We start from the raw sequence: 16,722 nt of genomic DNA, 5'->3' as shown, positions 1-16,722 counted from the left end.
GGCAGAGAATTACACAACTCTCTGGGTGAAAAAGTTCCTTCTCACCTCAGTTTTAAATGGCCTCCCCTTTATTCTAAGACTGTGTGGCCCCTGGTTCTGGACTCCCCCAACATTGGGAACATTTTTCCTGCATCTAACTTGTCCAGTCCTTTTATAATTTTGTACGTCTCTATAAGAGCCCCTCTCATCCTTCTAAACTCCAGTGAATACAAGCCCAGTCTTTTCAATCTTTCCTCATATGACATCGGTCATATTTTCGTTTTCCTCCTATATTCCAAAGACGTGCAGGATTGTAGGTTAATTGGCTTGGTAAATGTAAATATTGTCCCTAGTGGGTGTAGGATAGTATTAGTGTGCGGGGATCGCTGGTCGGCGTGTACCCGGTGGGCCGAAGGGCCTGTTTCCGCGCTGCATCTCTAAACGAATCTAAACTAAACCAAAGTGACTCAGGCCCAGTTGAACCTACCTCCTCCGCCACTGCTGTGAGACAAAGACAGGCAAGGTCGTGGCTTGAATAAAGTTTATTAAATATTGTAACCACAGCAGTAAATAAAGCTCTTATCTTTTATCGAACCATGAAGCACTGCAACAAAAACAAAAAAATTGCTCAACACAAGATGTCTGGTTATAAAAGTCGGTTGCTCACAAAAGTATGGTAAACAAAGGCAAGATAGTGTTGGATTACATACACTCATGTTACTTCGTCTCAGTGATTTACTGCCAGCCTACCGAAAACAAAAAGCAAAAAAGGGGTTTTGCAAGCGAATTTCCTGGACGTAGTCTCGTAGGAAATCCCCCAGTGGCTGGTGTTGGTTGAAACATATAATTCTCATCATGCTGTGTCTTGCCAAGTCTTTTTCCACGGGTCCACTTCACCGACTTCCCATTCCTTTCATATCAGCTGCAAGATTAAAGAGCTCCGCGGAGAGTGAATCCGCTTTCTGCCCGCCATTTAAATTCCTTTTTTGTTAAATTATTTTCTATACAGGATAAGTACACGGTTTTATACAAAAAAATCAAATGTACATATTTACACAAAGTTTTTTAATCCCAACATTCGGTTAATTCCCTTTGGTGAGAGGGGGAAAAGCTGTGTGCTTATTCTTTTTTCTTTAAAAAATATAGATATATATATATATTTATATTTATAGATTGTGAAGCTGAAAATATTAGGAGGTGTCGCAGCTCAAAGTGAACGTGGAAGAAACTTGTTCTGCCCAAGCATCAACTCAAAAATATAACGATGGTAATTGGTCGCAAGAGGGCTAACATCTCAGCTGGAGGGTGGACACTGTGTCTTTTGCTTACGTACGTACGTGTGTGTTAACTTAGTTTAGCTTAGCTTCTTGTCGCGTGTACCGAGGTACAGGGAAAAGCTTTTGCTGCGTGCCAATCAGTCAGTTCTAACTTCTTGAGTAAAGCAATTATATAAAATAAGTGGAGGGTGGATAAGGGAGAGGTTGTCAGAGGGTAGACACTGCATCAGGCAATAAACAAAGGATGTTGGCTGTACACCCCTTAGGCTCGATCTCCGTTCCGTTGCCATCGTCCGTGAAGCTGGGGCCCAGTGGAGACCAGGCCCCGCTTCACACCTCGCTCCTTTCACCCTTCAGACCCTAGGCTGCAAACCTCTACACATCCCCGCGAGACCCCTCAACGTTGACTCGGACGGTCGGTGGCCACCGAACTCTTGATAGGCGGGCAGGGAGGAGGGGAGGATGAGAGGGGGAGATCGGGCTTCACGCCAACATGGGCAGGAAGGAACTCACTGCAGATGCTGCTTCAAGACAAAGATAGCTGGAGTAACCCGGTGGGACAGGGTCTCGACCCATTCCTTCTCTCCAGAGGTGCTGCCTGTCCCACTGAGTCACTCCAGCTTTTTGGGTCCATCTTCACCAATGTGGGCATTCGATTTCCCCTTGAGACAGGGAACCCTGTCCCGTCTCCCTCTCCTTTCCCCTCCCCCAGACCACACGACGGCCAACGCACACCCACCCTCAGTCTGCAAACTCACGGCCTACGCTAACGTACCACTCACGCCTTCTCTCTTGCCCAGTGCACCCCACGTGTGTCCAGGTGAAGTCAAGACCCTTTGTACAGCAAGCAGAAGGTTGTATGCCAGGCTGCAGTTAGCGATGCGCTGCACAGACTACCCCACCGCTGTGGGAACCTCCACCCGTGCCAAAGCAAGCCTCGGATCGCCAGGCGTTCACCGCCAAGCCCGCCTTCTACAAGTTCAACGGCTTGACATAGTTGCCTGGAAACGTGCCAAACTGCCTGGTTCTTCTCGACGTGCCTGGAGGAGGAGCAAAGGCACAGTCAGTCGGGATGAACACAGAACCATACACCACACAGACAGGCCCTTCGGCCCACAATGGCTCTGCCACACTGGATTTATTTTCGTTTTAGTTTACATAGAAAATGTAGAAACATAGAAACAGAGAAAATAGGTCCAAGTTAATAGGAATCTGAGGGGTAACTTTTTCACAGAGTATGATTTTTTAGATTTTTTAGATTTAGACATACTGCGTGGAAACAGGCCCTTCAGCCCACCGGGTCCGCGCCGCCCAGCGATCCCCGCACATTAACACTATCGTACACACACTAGGGACAATTTTTTTTACATTTGCCCAGCCAATTAACCTACACACCTGTACGTCTTTGGAGTGTGGGAGGAAAACGAAGATCTCGGAGAAAACCCACGCAGGTCACGGGGAGAACGTACAAACTCCGTACAGACGGCGCCCGTAGTCAGGATCGAACCTGAGTCTCCGGCGCTGCATTCGCTGTAAGGCAGCAACTCTACCGCTGCGCCACTGTGCCGACCCTATGGAACGAGCTGCCGCGAGTAGTTGAGGCTATCGCAATGTTTAAGAAACAATTATACAGGTGCATGGATAGGACAGGTTTGGAGGGATGCGGGCTAAATGCAGGCAGGTGAGACTAGTGTAGATGGAGCACGTTGGTCGGTGTGGGCAAGTTGGGCCGAAGGGCCTGTTTCCACGCTGCATGACTCTATGACTCTATGACCTGCCTCAACTACCTCCTCTGGCAGCTCGTTCCATACACCCACCACCCTCGGAAGGAATAACTCCTGTTCAGGCAAGAACTCGCGCTTACCGACAAACCAGCCATCATCGCACTTTTCCATCACATCAACAACGTCACCCTCCTGCAGCTCCAGCTCATCTTCGTTCTGTGGGATGTAGCTGTACAGAGCTTGGAATCTGGGAACAAAACATCCCAGACAACAGTGTTAAACTCAAGAAAGTCGATTAGACCAGTGCACGGATGGGACGGGTTTGGAGGGATATGGGCCAGGTGGGGTCAAGTGGGACTGGTGCAGCTGGCTCGATGGGCCAAATGGCCTCCTCCCGCACCTATTTCCCATGTATTCTCTATGTTGGTCGGCATGGGCAAGTTGGGCCGAAAGGCCTGTTTCCACGCTGTGTCATTCTCTGACTGAAATCCTGCACCCAATAGGAACGATGCATTGGACAGATGCAAACAGTTGTCAGCTAACTAAACAACAACAATCACCCTCCCTTTATCTCCCCCCTCCCCCCTCTCTTCTCTGTACCCCACTTAGATCTGCAAACCATTTCTCCCATTATTCCGCCCCCCACATCTTCACACTTCACCCCGCTCGGCTATTTCTGTCCAACCTCTCCCTGTAACTAATACCCCCCTAATCCAGGCACAATTCCAATAAACCACCTCCGTACCCGTTCTAAAGCCTTCACGTACTTCACATAGGGTGGCACGGTGGCGCAGCAGTAGAGTTGCTGCCTCACAGCGCCGGAGACCGAGGTTTGATCCCGACTACGGGCGCCGTCTGTACAGAGTTTGTACGTTCTCCCCGTGACCTGCGTGGGTTTTCACCGGGAACTCCAGTTTACTCCCGGAACTCCGGTTTCCTCCCATACTCCAAAGAGATACAGGTTTGTAGGTTAATTGGCTTGGCGTAATTATAAATTAACCCGTGAGTGTGTAGGATAGCGTTAGTGTGCGGGGATCGCTGGTCGGCGCGGACCCGGTGGGCCGAGGGGCCTGTTTCCGCGCTGTATCTCTAAGCTAAACTAAAAATACTTCCTGTAATGAGATGACCAGCGATCCCCGCACATTAACACCACCCCTACACACACTGGGGACAATTCCCACACACACACCAAACCAATTAACCTACAAACCTGTACGTCTTTGGAGTGTGGGAGGAAACCGAAGTTCTCGGAGAAAACCCACGCAGGTCACGGGGAGAACGTGCAAACAAGCACCCGTAGTCAGGATCAAACCCGGGTCTCTGGCGCTGTGAGGCAGCAACTCTCCCGCTGAGCCACCGTGCCACCCTATGTGAAGTAAGTGAAGGCTTTAGAACGGGTACAGAGGAGGTTTATCGGAATGATGCCCGGATTAGGGGGGTATCAGCAACAGGGAGAGGTTGGACAGAAATAGTCGGGACAGGGTGAAGTGTAAAGGGAAGGGGGGGGATAACGGGAGAAATGGTTTGCGGATCTAAGCGGGGTATCTTGCCCCCAAGGCCAAGCAAGGAAGGAAATGTAGAGGAAAGAAACTGCAGATGCTGGATTTGTATTTAGTACTAGACCAAGTGGACCCGTTGGGCCTAAACCTCTCCTGCATTGTGCAGCACCCTCTCCTCCCCCACTCCCCACTCCCCTCCCACTCCTCCCCCCTCCTCTCCCCCTCTCTCCCCATCCCTCCTCCCCCTCCTCCTCCTCCACACCTCCCTCCACTCCCCTCCCCTTCTCTCCCCATACCTCCATCCACCCCCTCCTCCTCCTCCCTCCACTCCCCTCCCCTTTTCCCCTCTCCTCCCCCCTCCTTTCCCCCCTTCCCTCCCTCCACTCCCCTCCCCCTTTCCCCACCCCCCTCCCTTCCTCCTCCTCCTTCCTCCTCCTTTCCCCCTTCCCTCCCTCTCTCCCCGTCCCTCCCTCCCCCTCCCTCCTCCACTCCCCCCTCTCTACAAGTGCACCCTCTCTCCCCCCTCTCTCCCCCCCACCTCCCTCCCCTTTCCCCTCCCCTTGCCCTCCCTCCTCCCCCTCCTCCTTATCCATCCCCCTCAACCCCACTTATCCTCCTCCCCATCCCTCCCTCTCCCCCCTCCCTCCCGAGGAGTTAGATTTAAACTTAAAAATGTGAATAACTTTAAAAAATTTAAATTTTAAAAGTTTTCAATGAAACTTCTTCCATTAGCACCAAAGGGACGACGGTGAGTTAGGTGGGCCTAAAATTGTCGTGCTATCGTGTACCGTTTCTGTTGTAGTTCAGGAACAAACAAACAAACAAACGAGAGTTTCAGTGTTATAGATAGGAAATAAACCGCAGATGATGGTCCAAATCGAAGGTAGACACAAAATGCTGGAGTAACTCAGCGGGTCAGGCAGCATCTCGGGAGAGAAGGAATGGGTCGAGTTACTCCAGCATTCTGTGTCTGTCGAGGGAATGTAGGGAGTACTCACAATGTAGTCGGAGTGTGGGTCCGCTCCAGGCAGTCTCCTCGCTGTTGCCCCTGAGGTTGGTGAGAAATGATGAGAGACTGTTTACTGTCAAGGGTGCACGCGGCATGCCGAGGGTGGAGTGGGTGGGACAGGTTACTGCAGTAGTGCACCGATTTCTCCGCAATGTTAATGATCTCATTGCAGACGGTCTCCTAGCGGGTTAGGGCAGTGCACCCCAGTGCCATGGGGGAGAGGGCAGAGGGTGGGGGGGGGGGTAGAGAGAGAGGTGCAGGAGGGAAGGGGGGGGGAAGAGAGAGACACACAAGGGGAGCATTCCAGACACATCGTGACAGAGTTCCAGCAAGTTACGGGATGTCGAAGGGTCCCGGAGGTCGCGGAGTAATCCAGAGGCAAGCATGGAAGAGACAGGCGAGACAGAGAAGAAAGCAGATTTTAATTCCAGAATTTAAAAAATGTAGCACAGAGATGCAGCAGTTAGTTTAAAAAAAAAAATCTTTTTTAACACAATCTATTAATAATCATGCACTCTTTCGGCGAATTATTGATTTCAAAGCAGATTCCATGCTCCCCTTAAAAACGCACAATAAGAACTCGGTCATTGTCGAACCATTGACATCTACCATTTAAAGTCCGTCGCTGCCGCCTGTCAATAGTCAATAGTCAAATAGTATAAGAAGATAACTGCAGATGCTGGTACAAATCGAAGGTATTTATTCACAAAATGCTGGAGTAACTCAGCAGGTCAGGCAGCATCTCAGGAGAGAAGGAATGGGTGACGTTTCGGGTCGAGACCCTTCTTCAGACTGATGTCAGGAGGGCGGGACAAAGGAAGGATATAGGTGGAGGCAGGAAGACAGAGGGAGATCTGGAAAGGGGAAGGGGAAGAGAGGGACAGAGGAACTACCTAAAGTTGGAGAAGTCAATGTTCACACCACTGGGCTGCAAGCTGCCCAATCGATATATGAGGTGCTGTTCCTCCAATTGGCGTTTAGCCTCACTCTGACAATGGAGGAGGCCCAGGAGAGGAGGACTTGGCGCGGGGTGCTTTGTAACGACGTCGGCGCCCTTTATGTGGCGACCCTTTGCATACCTTGTGTACGCAAAAGAAAGAAAATCACCTTGACTTGTCACCTGCCACAATAAAGTATAATTCATTGATTGATCCTCAGGAACAAAGGGTGCTGGGAAATCAGAGGTGGTCCTGTAGCAGCGTTAGTTCAGCACAACGTCTGACAAGCTTTGCAAAGCCCGGCTGGGGGAGCTGCATCTTACCACATAGCTCCTCTCGGACTCGGTAAGGTCTGGTCCTCGCAGTGGGCGGTGAGGAGGCTGCGGTCGGCAGGTCGGCAGGGCAGCGAGGGGGAAGGAAAAGCAGCATGTGTTATTAGCTTCACACAGGTGACACGAAGACCAACAGCATTATCAGACAACCATCAGTACATCGCGAGCTCAACGGCAGGGGAAGGGGCTGGACGTAGCGGCAGAGAGACAGCACAGGGAAAGGGCTGGCAGCAAGTAGGAGCGTGCGGGGATCGCTGGTCGGTGCGGACTTGGTAGGATGTACTGCGGTCTCTAGTGTGTGTGTGTAGAGTAGTGTTAGTGTGCGGGGATCGCTGGTCGGTGCGGGCTCGGTGGGATGTGTTGTGGTCCCTTGTGTGTGTAGGATAGTGTTGGTATGCGGGGATCGCTGGTCGGTGCGGGCTCGGTGGGATGTGTTGTGGTCCCTTGTGTGTGTAGGATAGTGTTAGTGTGCGGGGATCGCTGGTCGGTGTGGGCTCGGTGGGATGTGTTGTGGTCAGGACAGGTCCCTGGGAAATGCAGCAGGTGGCAGTGATGTTTTGTGCAGCTCACCGTCACTGAGAGACTGCACCACTCACAACTAGAGCGGCCGTCGACCGGACTGACCCGGACTTACCACAAGGGCGGCAGAGTTCAGCGTGTCGACTGGAGAATCGGAGAAGACGGGGCTCCTTGCAAACCGCCCTCCCGCTCCACCGTCACACCTCGAGCCGGGCTGCAGACGCAAAAGACGCAAACCCCCATTCATATATTTCTCAGGGGTAAGGGCAGGGAGAGAGTGAGAGGGCGGCAGCACTTCACAGGGAAGGACGTGTGGAGGAAGAGAGGAAGGTGAAACAAGTGAGAGGCAGGTGGGAGGGTGCGACAGTGGGGGAGAGCAGAGGCAGAGGGTCAAAGCGGAAGGAGAGCTTAGTGAAGAGAGGGGAACAGCAGAGACCAGAGGGGAGCACGTCAGCAATAGCAAGAGTTGAGACGTGTAGGAAGGAACTGCAGATGCTGGTTTATACTGAAGATAGATCCAGTGGAGTACTGTGTGCAGGTTTGGTCTCCAAATTTGAGGGAGGATATTCTTGCTATTGAGGGCGTGCAGCGTAGGTTTACTAAGTTAATTCCCGGAATGGCGGGACTGTCATATGTTGAAAGACTGGAGCGACTAGGCTTGTATACACTGGAATTTAGAAGGATGAGAGGAGATCTTATCGAAACGTATAAGATTATTAAGGGGTTGGACACGTTAGAGGCAGGAAACATGTTCCCAATGTTGGGGGAGTCCAGAACCAGGGGCCACAGTTTAAGAATAAGGGGTAGGCCATTTAGAACTGAGATGAGGAAAAAACTTTTTCAGTCAGAGAGTTGTGAATCTGTGGAATTCTCTGCCTCAGAAGGCAGTGGAGGCCAATTCTCTGAATGCATTCAAGAGAGAGCTGGATAGAGCTCTTAAGGATAGCGGAGTCAGGGGGTACGGGGAGAAGGCAGGAACGGGGTACTGATTGTGAATGATCAGCCATGATCACATTGAATGGCAGTGCTGGCTCGAAGGGCTGAATAGCCTCCTCCTGCACCTATTGTCTATTGTAACTCTCCGGGTCAGGCAGCATCTCTAGAGATAAAGGATGGGTGACATATTGGGTTGGGACTCATCTTCAGACTGAAAGTAGAGGGGAGGAGGATCTGAAGACCAGAACAAAGCAGGGCCGTCACCAGATGACCAAGGATGGGTGGAGCCCACAATGGCCCATTGTTGGCCGGGGAAGAGGCGATTACGAAAGGATACAGGGATGCAAACAGTGGAAGTAGCAGGTCAACTAGGATGGAGGTGGGGTGTGGACTGATGGTTGGCAGGGGGTTACTTGTAGTTAGAGAAGTCAATGTTCATACCGCTGGGCTGTAAGCTGCCCAAGCGAAATATCAGGTGCTGTTCCTCCAAATTGCGTTTGGCCTCACTCTGACAATGGAGGAGGCCCAGGACAGAAAGGTCAGTGTGGGAATGGGAGGGGGAGTTAAAGTGTTTGGCAACCGAGAGATCGTGTAGGTCTAGGTGGAGTGAGCGGAGGTATTCAGCGAAATGATCGCCCAGTCTGCGCTTGGTCTCGCCGATATCTAGGAGCCCCTACTGTAACAGCAGATACAGTAGATGAGGTTGGAGGAGGTGCAAGTGAACCTCTGCCTCACCTGAAAGGACTGTCGGGGTCTCTCCCAAATATGGGACAAGGTGACGTCACAATACAATACAATATATCTTTATTGTCATTGTACAGGGCTACACCACCCCGCGCCCCATGTGACCTCACCCAGCCAGCGGCCACGTGCTCCCGCTCCACCTATGGCGGCCGCCCGGGCCGGGTTGCTAAGCAACTCCGTTAGGCGAACACACTCGGCCCCGCTCCCCGAACACACTCTGTTAGCCTACACTGTCCCGGCCTACAGTGGCCCGCGGGCCTAATAAGGGACAAGGGCGGTCTCGTACAGGACAAACCAATTTAGCCTAAAATACAGGATGCCCCGGCTAATACGGGACAGTTGGCAACCCTAGGAATAGGGACAGGTGTTGCATCTCCTGCGGTTGCTGGGGAAGGTACCTGGGGAGGGGGTGGTTTGGGTGGGAAGGGATGAGTGGACCACGGAGGGAACGGTCTCTGTGGAAAGGCGTGGAGATGGGAAGATGTGGCTGGTGGTGGGATCCTGTTGGAGGTGGCGGAAATGTGGGCGGGGTACGCGCTGCCGGCGACGGGCGGAGTGGTGCTCAGGGGGACGTGGATGTAGAGCAGCTACATGGAGCGCTGAGGAACTGGTGACGACATGGAGCAGTGGGGTCAGTGGGGGAATGGGATGGGGCAGCGAGAAAGAGTGGGAACGAGAGCCCGAGTGTGATTTGGACGCGGGCGGGCATCGTTCACGGGATCAAACCCGGCGCTCCAACGGGGATCATGCAATGTTGCGTTCCCCGCACAACCATCTTTGTCCAACGGGCTCCAGAAACACAGGCACGCTCCCGGCCCGCAACGCCACGGAGATCGGAGATAGTCCTCGTTAGTGGGAGGGCAGAACTGGTCAGGCACGCGGGAGGTGGAGGCACTGTCACCTTGAGGGGCTGCGACTCTCCCCCCAGCCCCCCCACCCCCACCCCCCGACTCCCCCCCTCCCCCCGCGGGTGGTTAGTCCTTCATCCGTCAAACCATGGCACGGCATGCACATGCCCAGCACAGCACACGGCAGGGCTGCAAACAGGCCAGGGTGGCATGGAGACTCCAGGGTGGCATGGACATTCCAGGGTGGCATAGAGACTCCAGGGTGGCATGGAGACTCCAGGGTGGCATGGACATTCCAGGGTGGCATAGAGACTCCAGGGTGGCATGGACATTCCAGGGTGGCATGGACATTCCCTGGTAGCATGGACATTCCAGGGTGGCATAGAGACTCCAGGGTGGCATGGAGACTCCAGGGTGGCATGGACATTCCAGGGTGGCATAGAGACTCCAGGGTGGCATGGACATTCCAGGGTGGTATGGACATTCCCTGGTAGCATGGACATTCCAGGGTGGCATAGAGGCTCCAGGGTGGCATAGAGACTCCAGGGTGGTATGGACATTCCAGGGTGGCATGGAAGTCCCATGGTGGCCATGAAGGTCCCAAAATGGCATGGAGGTCACGGAGATTCCATGGTTGCACAGTTTCCAAGGGTTCATAGAGGTTCATGGAGGTCCCAGGAACGCCTGTTGGTCTCAGGTGGCCTGGAGATCATGGTGATTCCAGGGGGGGGGGGGGGGGGAATGGACGATGCAATGGTGCATAGAGGTTCCAGGGTGGGCAGGAGATCTCAGTGTGGCCTGGAGGTATCAGGGTGACCTGGGGGGTAGTGTGAATTGTGAGGAAGATGCAATAAGGCTGCAGGGTGACCTGGACAGGTTGTGTGAGTGGGCGGATACATGGCAGATGCAGTTTAATGTAGATAAGTGTGAGGTTATTCACTTTGGAAGTAAGAATAGAAAGGCAGATTATTATCTGAATGGTGTCAAGTTAGGAGGAGGGGGAGTTCAACGAGATCTGGGTGTCCTAGTGCATCAGTCAATGAAAGGAAGCATGCAGGTTCAGCAGGCAGTGAAGAAAGCCAATGGAATGTTGGCCTTCGTAACAAGAGGAGTTGAGTATAGGAGCAAAGAGGTCCTTCTACAGTTGTACCGGGCCCTGGTGAGACCGCACCTGGAGTACTGTGTGCAGTTTTGGTCTCCAAATTTGAGGAAGGATATTCTTGCTATGGAGGGCGTGCAGCGTAGGTTCACTAGATTAATTCCCGGAATGGCGGGACTGTCGTATGTTGAAAGGCTGGAGCGATTGGGCTTGTATACACTGGAATTTAGAAGGATGAGGGGGGATCTTATTGAAACATATAAGATAATTAGGGGATTGGACACATTAGAGGCAGATAACATGTTCCCAATGTTGGGGGAGTCCAGAACAAGGGGCCACAGTTTGAGAATAAGGGGTAGGCCATTTAGAACGGAGATGAGGAAGAACTTTTTCAGTCAGAGGGTGGTGAAGGTGTGGAATTCTCTGCCTCAGAAGGCAGTGGAGGCCAGTTCGTTGGATGCTTTCAAGAGAGAGCTGGATAGAGCTCTTAAGGATAGCGGAGTGAGGGGGTATGGGGAGAAGGCAGGAACGGGGTACTGATTGATAGTGATCAGCCATGATCGCATTGAATGGCGGTGCTGGCTCGAAGGGCTGAATGGCCTACTCCTGCACCTATTGTCTATTGTCTATTGTCTATTGACCTGGAGATCCCAGGTTGGTCAGGAGATCTCAGAGTGGCTTGGATGTCCTTGGGTGGCCTAAAGGTCTAAGGGTGACCTGGAGATCCCAGGTTGGCCAGGAGATCTCAGTGTGGCTTAGATGTACTTAGGTGGGGCTTGAAGGTCTCAGGAAAGCCTGGAGATCTCAGGGTGCCCAGGAGCTCCCAGAACGTCTTAGGGAGCCCAGGAGACCCAAGAGTGGCCTGGAGGTCCCAGGGTGTTCAGGAGATCTCACCGTGTCCTGGAGATCTCAGGGGAACTTGGGGTGGCCTGGGCATCTCCAGATAGTGAGGCTGATTCCTTGAACACAACAGCGTGGGGCACCAGGACGAGGAATCCTTGAGGTTTGAAACCATTTTCTTTGAGTGGCTCGGTGCGGTAGGAAATGGTGACGGAGAAAGACTGTTCATCGAGGCAGCCGGAGGTCCCGCGATAAGTCCTCCAGGAATGAACCCAAGCTGCAGGCAGTCCCAGCGATGGACTCAACGTGGAACAAGACGGGGAATGGGACGGAGGTGGGACCAGTGTTGTGATGCTGATGTTTTAGGTGCCGGAGCTGTCACTGGTGTTAGAGTGGCCGTTGTTAAATTCCCTGCCCGTTAAAATTCCCCGCTGTTTATCACAGGCGGGGCGCTCCGTTAGCTCTGCCGGTACGGCACCCTTGGGTGGGATGGCAAAACGTCGTTTGAGGGAGGTGGAGTGTATTGGAATGGGGGTGGTGGGGCAAGATGGATCACAAGTGATAGGAGCAGAATTAGGCCATTCGGCCCATCTAGTCTACTCCGCCATTCAATCGTGGCTGATCTAACCCCATTCTCCTGCCTTCTCCCCGTAACCCCTGACACCCGCACTGATCAAGAATCTAGGGGCATGGGGTGAAGATGGAATGACAGGGGAGATGGAGCTGACAGCGGACATGAGGAAGAGACGGAGATAATAGAAAGCGATGGAATAACGACCTGGTACAGCAGCAGCCTGTCTCTCCATCATTGCCAGCTGCTGTCATGGACAACGCTGTGCCTCTGTGTGGTTGCGTTACCAAAGGCTTCAGATGGAGCTGTTGCTACACTAGGTAGACACAAAGTGTTGGAGTAACTCAGCGGGTCAGGCAGCATTTCTGGAGACAAAGGGCGGGTGACGTTCCGGGTCGGGACCCTTTCTCCAGGTTACCAAAGGCTGCCTGGCATTTATTGCCCACTCCCCCGTGGGTACTAAAGACTCAATCAGGCTGGCGGGCCTGCAGTCTGGACATGATGGGCCGAAGGGCCTGTTTCCGTGCCGCAGAGCTCTGTGACAAGGGTGGCTGGTTTGCTCCCTGTAAGGATGGCATCAGACCAGAGGGGCTCAATGGTCTAAACGCCTGGCCAAGCTGGCCGTCCGTGAGTCACGGCGCCAGGCGGGAGGGAGAGGGCTCTGCCCGAGCCGGCTGCCTGCCCCTTTTCCAGGGGTTACGTCTGTCCGCGCCCGGGTGGCGTTCTAGATCTTCTTGTGTTTGAGGCAGCAGAGGTTATGAAGCTGCTTCTGCTTCTGCTGTCTCTGTTTGTTGTCGTTCGTCTGACTGAGGTCAGTTGACAGGGCTCACCACGGGGTGGTCGACAACGTGAGCCCGCCCGGGCGGTGTTAGCGAGGGACCGAGCGCTGCCCACGGGCACCCTGGGGGATCTCCGGGACCGCGGGGGGTGGAATGCATCCTTGACAAGGAGTGTAAGATAGTTGTGTAACAGTCTATTGTTTGTCTTGTATTATGGAGGTGGGTTCTGTTTTGGTTTTATTGTATTGTATATATTATTTTAATATTTGAATTAATATTTTGGATTATTTTTTTAATGGTCTAAATGCCACAGCTCAGTTGGGTTTAGTTTATTGCCAGGTGTACTGTGAAAAGCTTTGGTGGCGTGCCAACCAGACAAGGGAAAGGTGGTGTTGAGATTGGGATTGCCCCTTCCGCCCATTGGCCAACCTTCTTGAATCTTCTCCAGTCCGTGAGGGGGTGACTGTTAGGGGGTTAAACAGTCTGGGGGTGACCATGCGGTGATGTCACACACAGATGTGGTCCACTCCACACCAACCATGCTACCGGTACCTTATCCTTCATCTCCGCCCGCTGCCTGTTCTGTCTATGCACCGTCCTCAGAAGGTCCTCGCGGTCTCCGGGCACCGCGGTGGGGAGGTTCTCCGCTGCCCACGGCCACCCGGGCAAGTCAGGACCCCCTGGACTCTGCCCACCAGCCGACAGAGGGAGTCCCGCGTCTCGCCCAGGTCTCCCGCTCCCCGCTTTGGCCGGTCGGCGGGCGGCAACAGCAGGGGGGGACGCGCCCTGGACCTGCTCCCGCGAGCGTTGGCACCGCGGGGGGGGCCGGGGCGTGGCGCCCACCGTCGAGGCGCTGGGCTCGTCCCAGTCCGCCGGGAAGTCTTCGGGGAGAGGGGGCAGCGGAGGGGTGGCGAGAGGGGAAACCCCCATGGTCAGTGAGATCCAGTCGGACGTGATGGACTGCAGATCGGGCGAGACCACTCTGCGGTAGTCAGGCAGCGGAGGGGGGGGTGGAGGAGATGGCGTGGGGCGAGCAGAATGACCCGAAAACTTCAAACAAAAGACAAGAGAGAGGCATAAGTCACTGGAGAGAGAGAGAGGGAGAGGCAGCAAAAGATCAATACAAAGGCACAGGTAAGGGAAGCAACAGAGAAATCTAAACAGGTATGCTCAAAACTCAATGTGTAGCAACAAAAACTGCAGGTGCTGGTTTAAATCGAAGGTAGATACAAAATGCTGGAGTAACTCAGCGGGACAGGCAGCATCTGTGGAGAGAAGGAATGGGCGGCGTTTCGGGTCAAGACCCTTCTTCAGACTGAGAGTCAGGGGAGAGGGAGACGAGAGATATGGAGGGGCAAGGTGTGAAAACGACAGATCAAAGCAGACGATGGTAAGGAAATTTCGAATGGCTCCATTACACATTACTTCAGGAATAACTGCAGTGCTTCCTGGCTAATACTGCGGTTGTACAGAGGTAGTTTGCATTGGTTACACTATGCGGCCTGCTTTGTTGTGGTCTGTTTACCCTGTGCAACTGATAATTTATTGTGTTCATAAGTTCATCAGTTGCAGGAGCAGAATTAAGCCACTCTGCCCATCAAGTCCACTCCGCCATTCAATCACGGCTGATCTATCTCTCCCTCCCAACCCTCTCAACCCCATTCACCTGCCTTCTCCCCGTAACCTCTGACACCCGTACCAATCAAGAATCTGTTGCAACTCAACAGGTCAGGCAGCATCCATGGAGGGAAATCAACAGAAAGTAGGCATGCAGGTGCAGCAGGCAGTGAAGAAAGCGAATGGTATGTTGGCATTCATAGTGAGGGGATTTGAGTATAGGAGCAGGGAGGTTCTGCTGCAGTTGTCCAGGGCATTGGTGAGACCACACCTGGAGTATTGCGTACAGTTTTGGTCTCCTAATCGGAGGAAAGACATTCTTGCCATAGAGGGAGTACAGAAAAGGTTCACCAGATTGATTCCTGGGATGGCAGGACTTTCATACGAAGAAAGACTGGATAGACTAGGCTTGTACTCGTTGGAATTTAGAAGATTGAGGGGGGATATTATAGAAACGTACAAAATTCTTAAGGGGTTGGACAGGCTAGATGCAGGAAGATTGTTCCCGATGATGGGGAAGTCCAGAACAAGGGGTCACAGTTTAAGGATAAGGGGGAAGTCTTTTAGGACCGAGATGAGAAAGTTTTTTTTCACACAGAGTTGTGAATCTGTGGAATTCTCTGCCACAGAAGGTAGTTGAGGCCAGTTCATTGGCTATATTTAAGAGGGAGTTAGATGTGGCCCTTGTGGCTAAAGGGATCAGGGGGTATGGAGAGAAGGCAGGTACAGGATACTGAGTTGGATGATCAGCCATGATCATATTGAATGGCGGTGCAGGCTCGAAGGGCCGAATGGCCTCCTCCTGCACCTATTTCCTATGGTTCTATGCCTTGGGGTTTATTGTTGTCTCTGCACAAGATAGTTTCTTATATATTGTTATTTATTGAACTTTTATAGCGGTTTTTATGCTGTTTTCTATTTCACGACATATGACAATAAAACACACTTGACTCTTGAATTGAACAGGAGAGGAGGAGGTCAAAATCAAGGCAGGGTTAATGATGGCGGAAAGGGTGAGGGTGGGGGAGTGAGTTGTGTGTAATGTGATCCTTGGTAGGGGTACAAGTAACCCTGGGAAGCAAGATGAAGGGACAATGAGTTTGGTTTCGGGTTTAGAGATACAGCGTGGAAACAAGCCCATTGGCCCACCGAGTCACGCCGACCATTGGTCGCCCGTTCGCACTAGTTCTACGTTATCCCACTTTCTCATCCACTCCCCACACACTAGGGGCAATGTACAGAGGGCCAATTAACTTACAAACCCGCACGTCTTTGGAATTGAGAGGAAACGGCACGGTGGCGCAGCGGTAGAGTTGCTGCCTTACAGCGAATGCAGCGCCGGAGACTCAGGTTGGATCCTGACTACGGGCGCCGTCTGTACGGAGTTTGTACGTTCTCCCCGTGACCTGCGTGGGTTTTCTCCGAGATCTTCGGTTTCCTCCCACACTCCAAAGACGTGCAGGTATGTAGGTTAATTGGCTGGGTAAATGTAAAAATTGTCCCTAGTGTGTGTCGGATAGTGTTAATGTGCGGGGATCGCTGGGCGGCACGGACTCGGTGGGCCGAAGGGCCTGTTTCTGCGCTGTATCTCTAAATCTAAAAAAATCTAAATCTAAACTAGAGAAAACTCACGCAGACAGGGGAAGAACGTACAAACTCCACACAGGCAGCACCCGGGGTCAGGATGGAACCGGGGTCTCTGGTGCTGTGAGGCAGCAACTCTACCGCTGCGCCACTGTGTTGCACTGACCCAGTTTTGTTATCCACACACTGAGACACTTAGCACTGGATGTGAGACAAGCAGGTGGCTTCGTTTAGTGTAGAGATACAGCACGGAGGTAGCCCTTCAGCCCACCGAGTCCGCATTGACCAACGATCACCCCGTACACTAGCTCCATTCTACACACTGGGAACAATTTACAGAAGCCAATTACCCTACGATGTGGGAGGAAACTGGAGCACCCGGAGAAAACCCACGTGGTCACAGGGAGAACGTGCAAACTCCTCACAG

General features: G+C 52.7%; 1 protein-coding gene across 11 annotated transcripts in view; it reads right to left on the bottom strand.

Annotated features, from left to right (window-relative positions):
- Positions 1–514: 514 nt before the first annotated feature.
- Positions 515–16,722, bottom strand: part of sorbs1 (sorbin and SH3 domain containing 1) — a 138,321-nt gene continuing 122,113 nt past the window's right edge. For all 11 annotated transcript variants that reach the window (XM_078428529.1, XM_078428523.1, XM_078428524.1 and 8 more), the window contains 5 exons: positions 7,393–7,491; positions 6,750–6,806; positions 5,478–5,668; positions 3,121–3,227; positions 515–2,296 (listed from right to left, as the gene is read on the bottom strand). In XM_078428529.1, the coding sequence (XP_078284655.1) occupies positions 2,229–2,296; positions 3,121–3,227; positions 5,478–5,668; positions 6,750–6,806; positions 7,393–7,491 (522 nt within the window). In that variant the 3' untranslated portion in view covers positions 515–2,228. The remainder of the gene's footprint in view (positions 2,297–3,120; positions 3,228–5,477; positions 5,669–6,749; positions 6,807–7,392; positions 7,492–16,722) is intronic.

The sequence above is a fragment of the Rhinoraja longicauda genome, chromosome 35 (genome assembly GCF_053455715.1).
Source record: "Rhinoraja longicauda isolate Sanriku21f chromosome 35, sRhiLon1.1, whole genome shotgun sequence".
NCBI lineage: Eukaryota > Metazoa > Chordata > Chondrichthyes > Rajiformes > Arhynchobatidae > Rhinoraja > Rhinoraja longicauda.
Note: the sequence above shows the minus strand (reverse complement) of the source record. Positions and strands in the feature narration are given on the sequence as shown.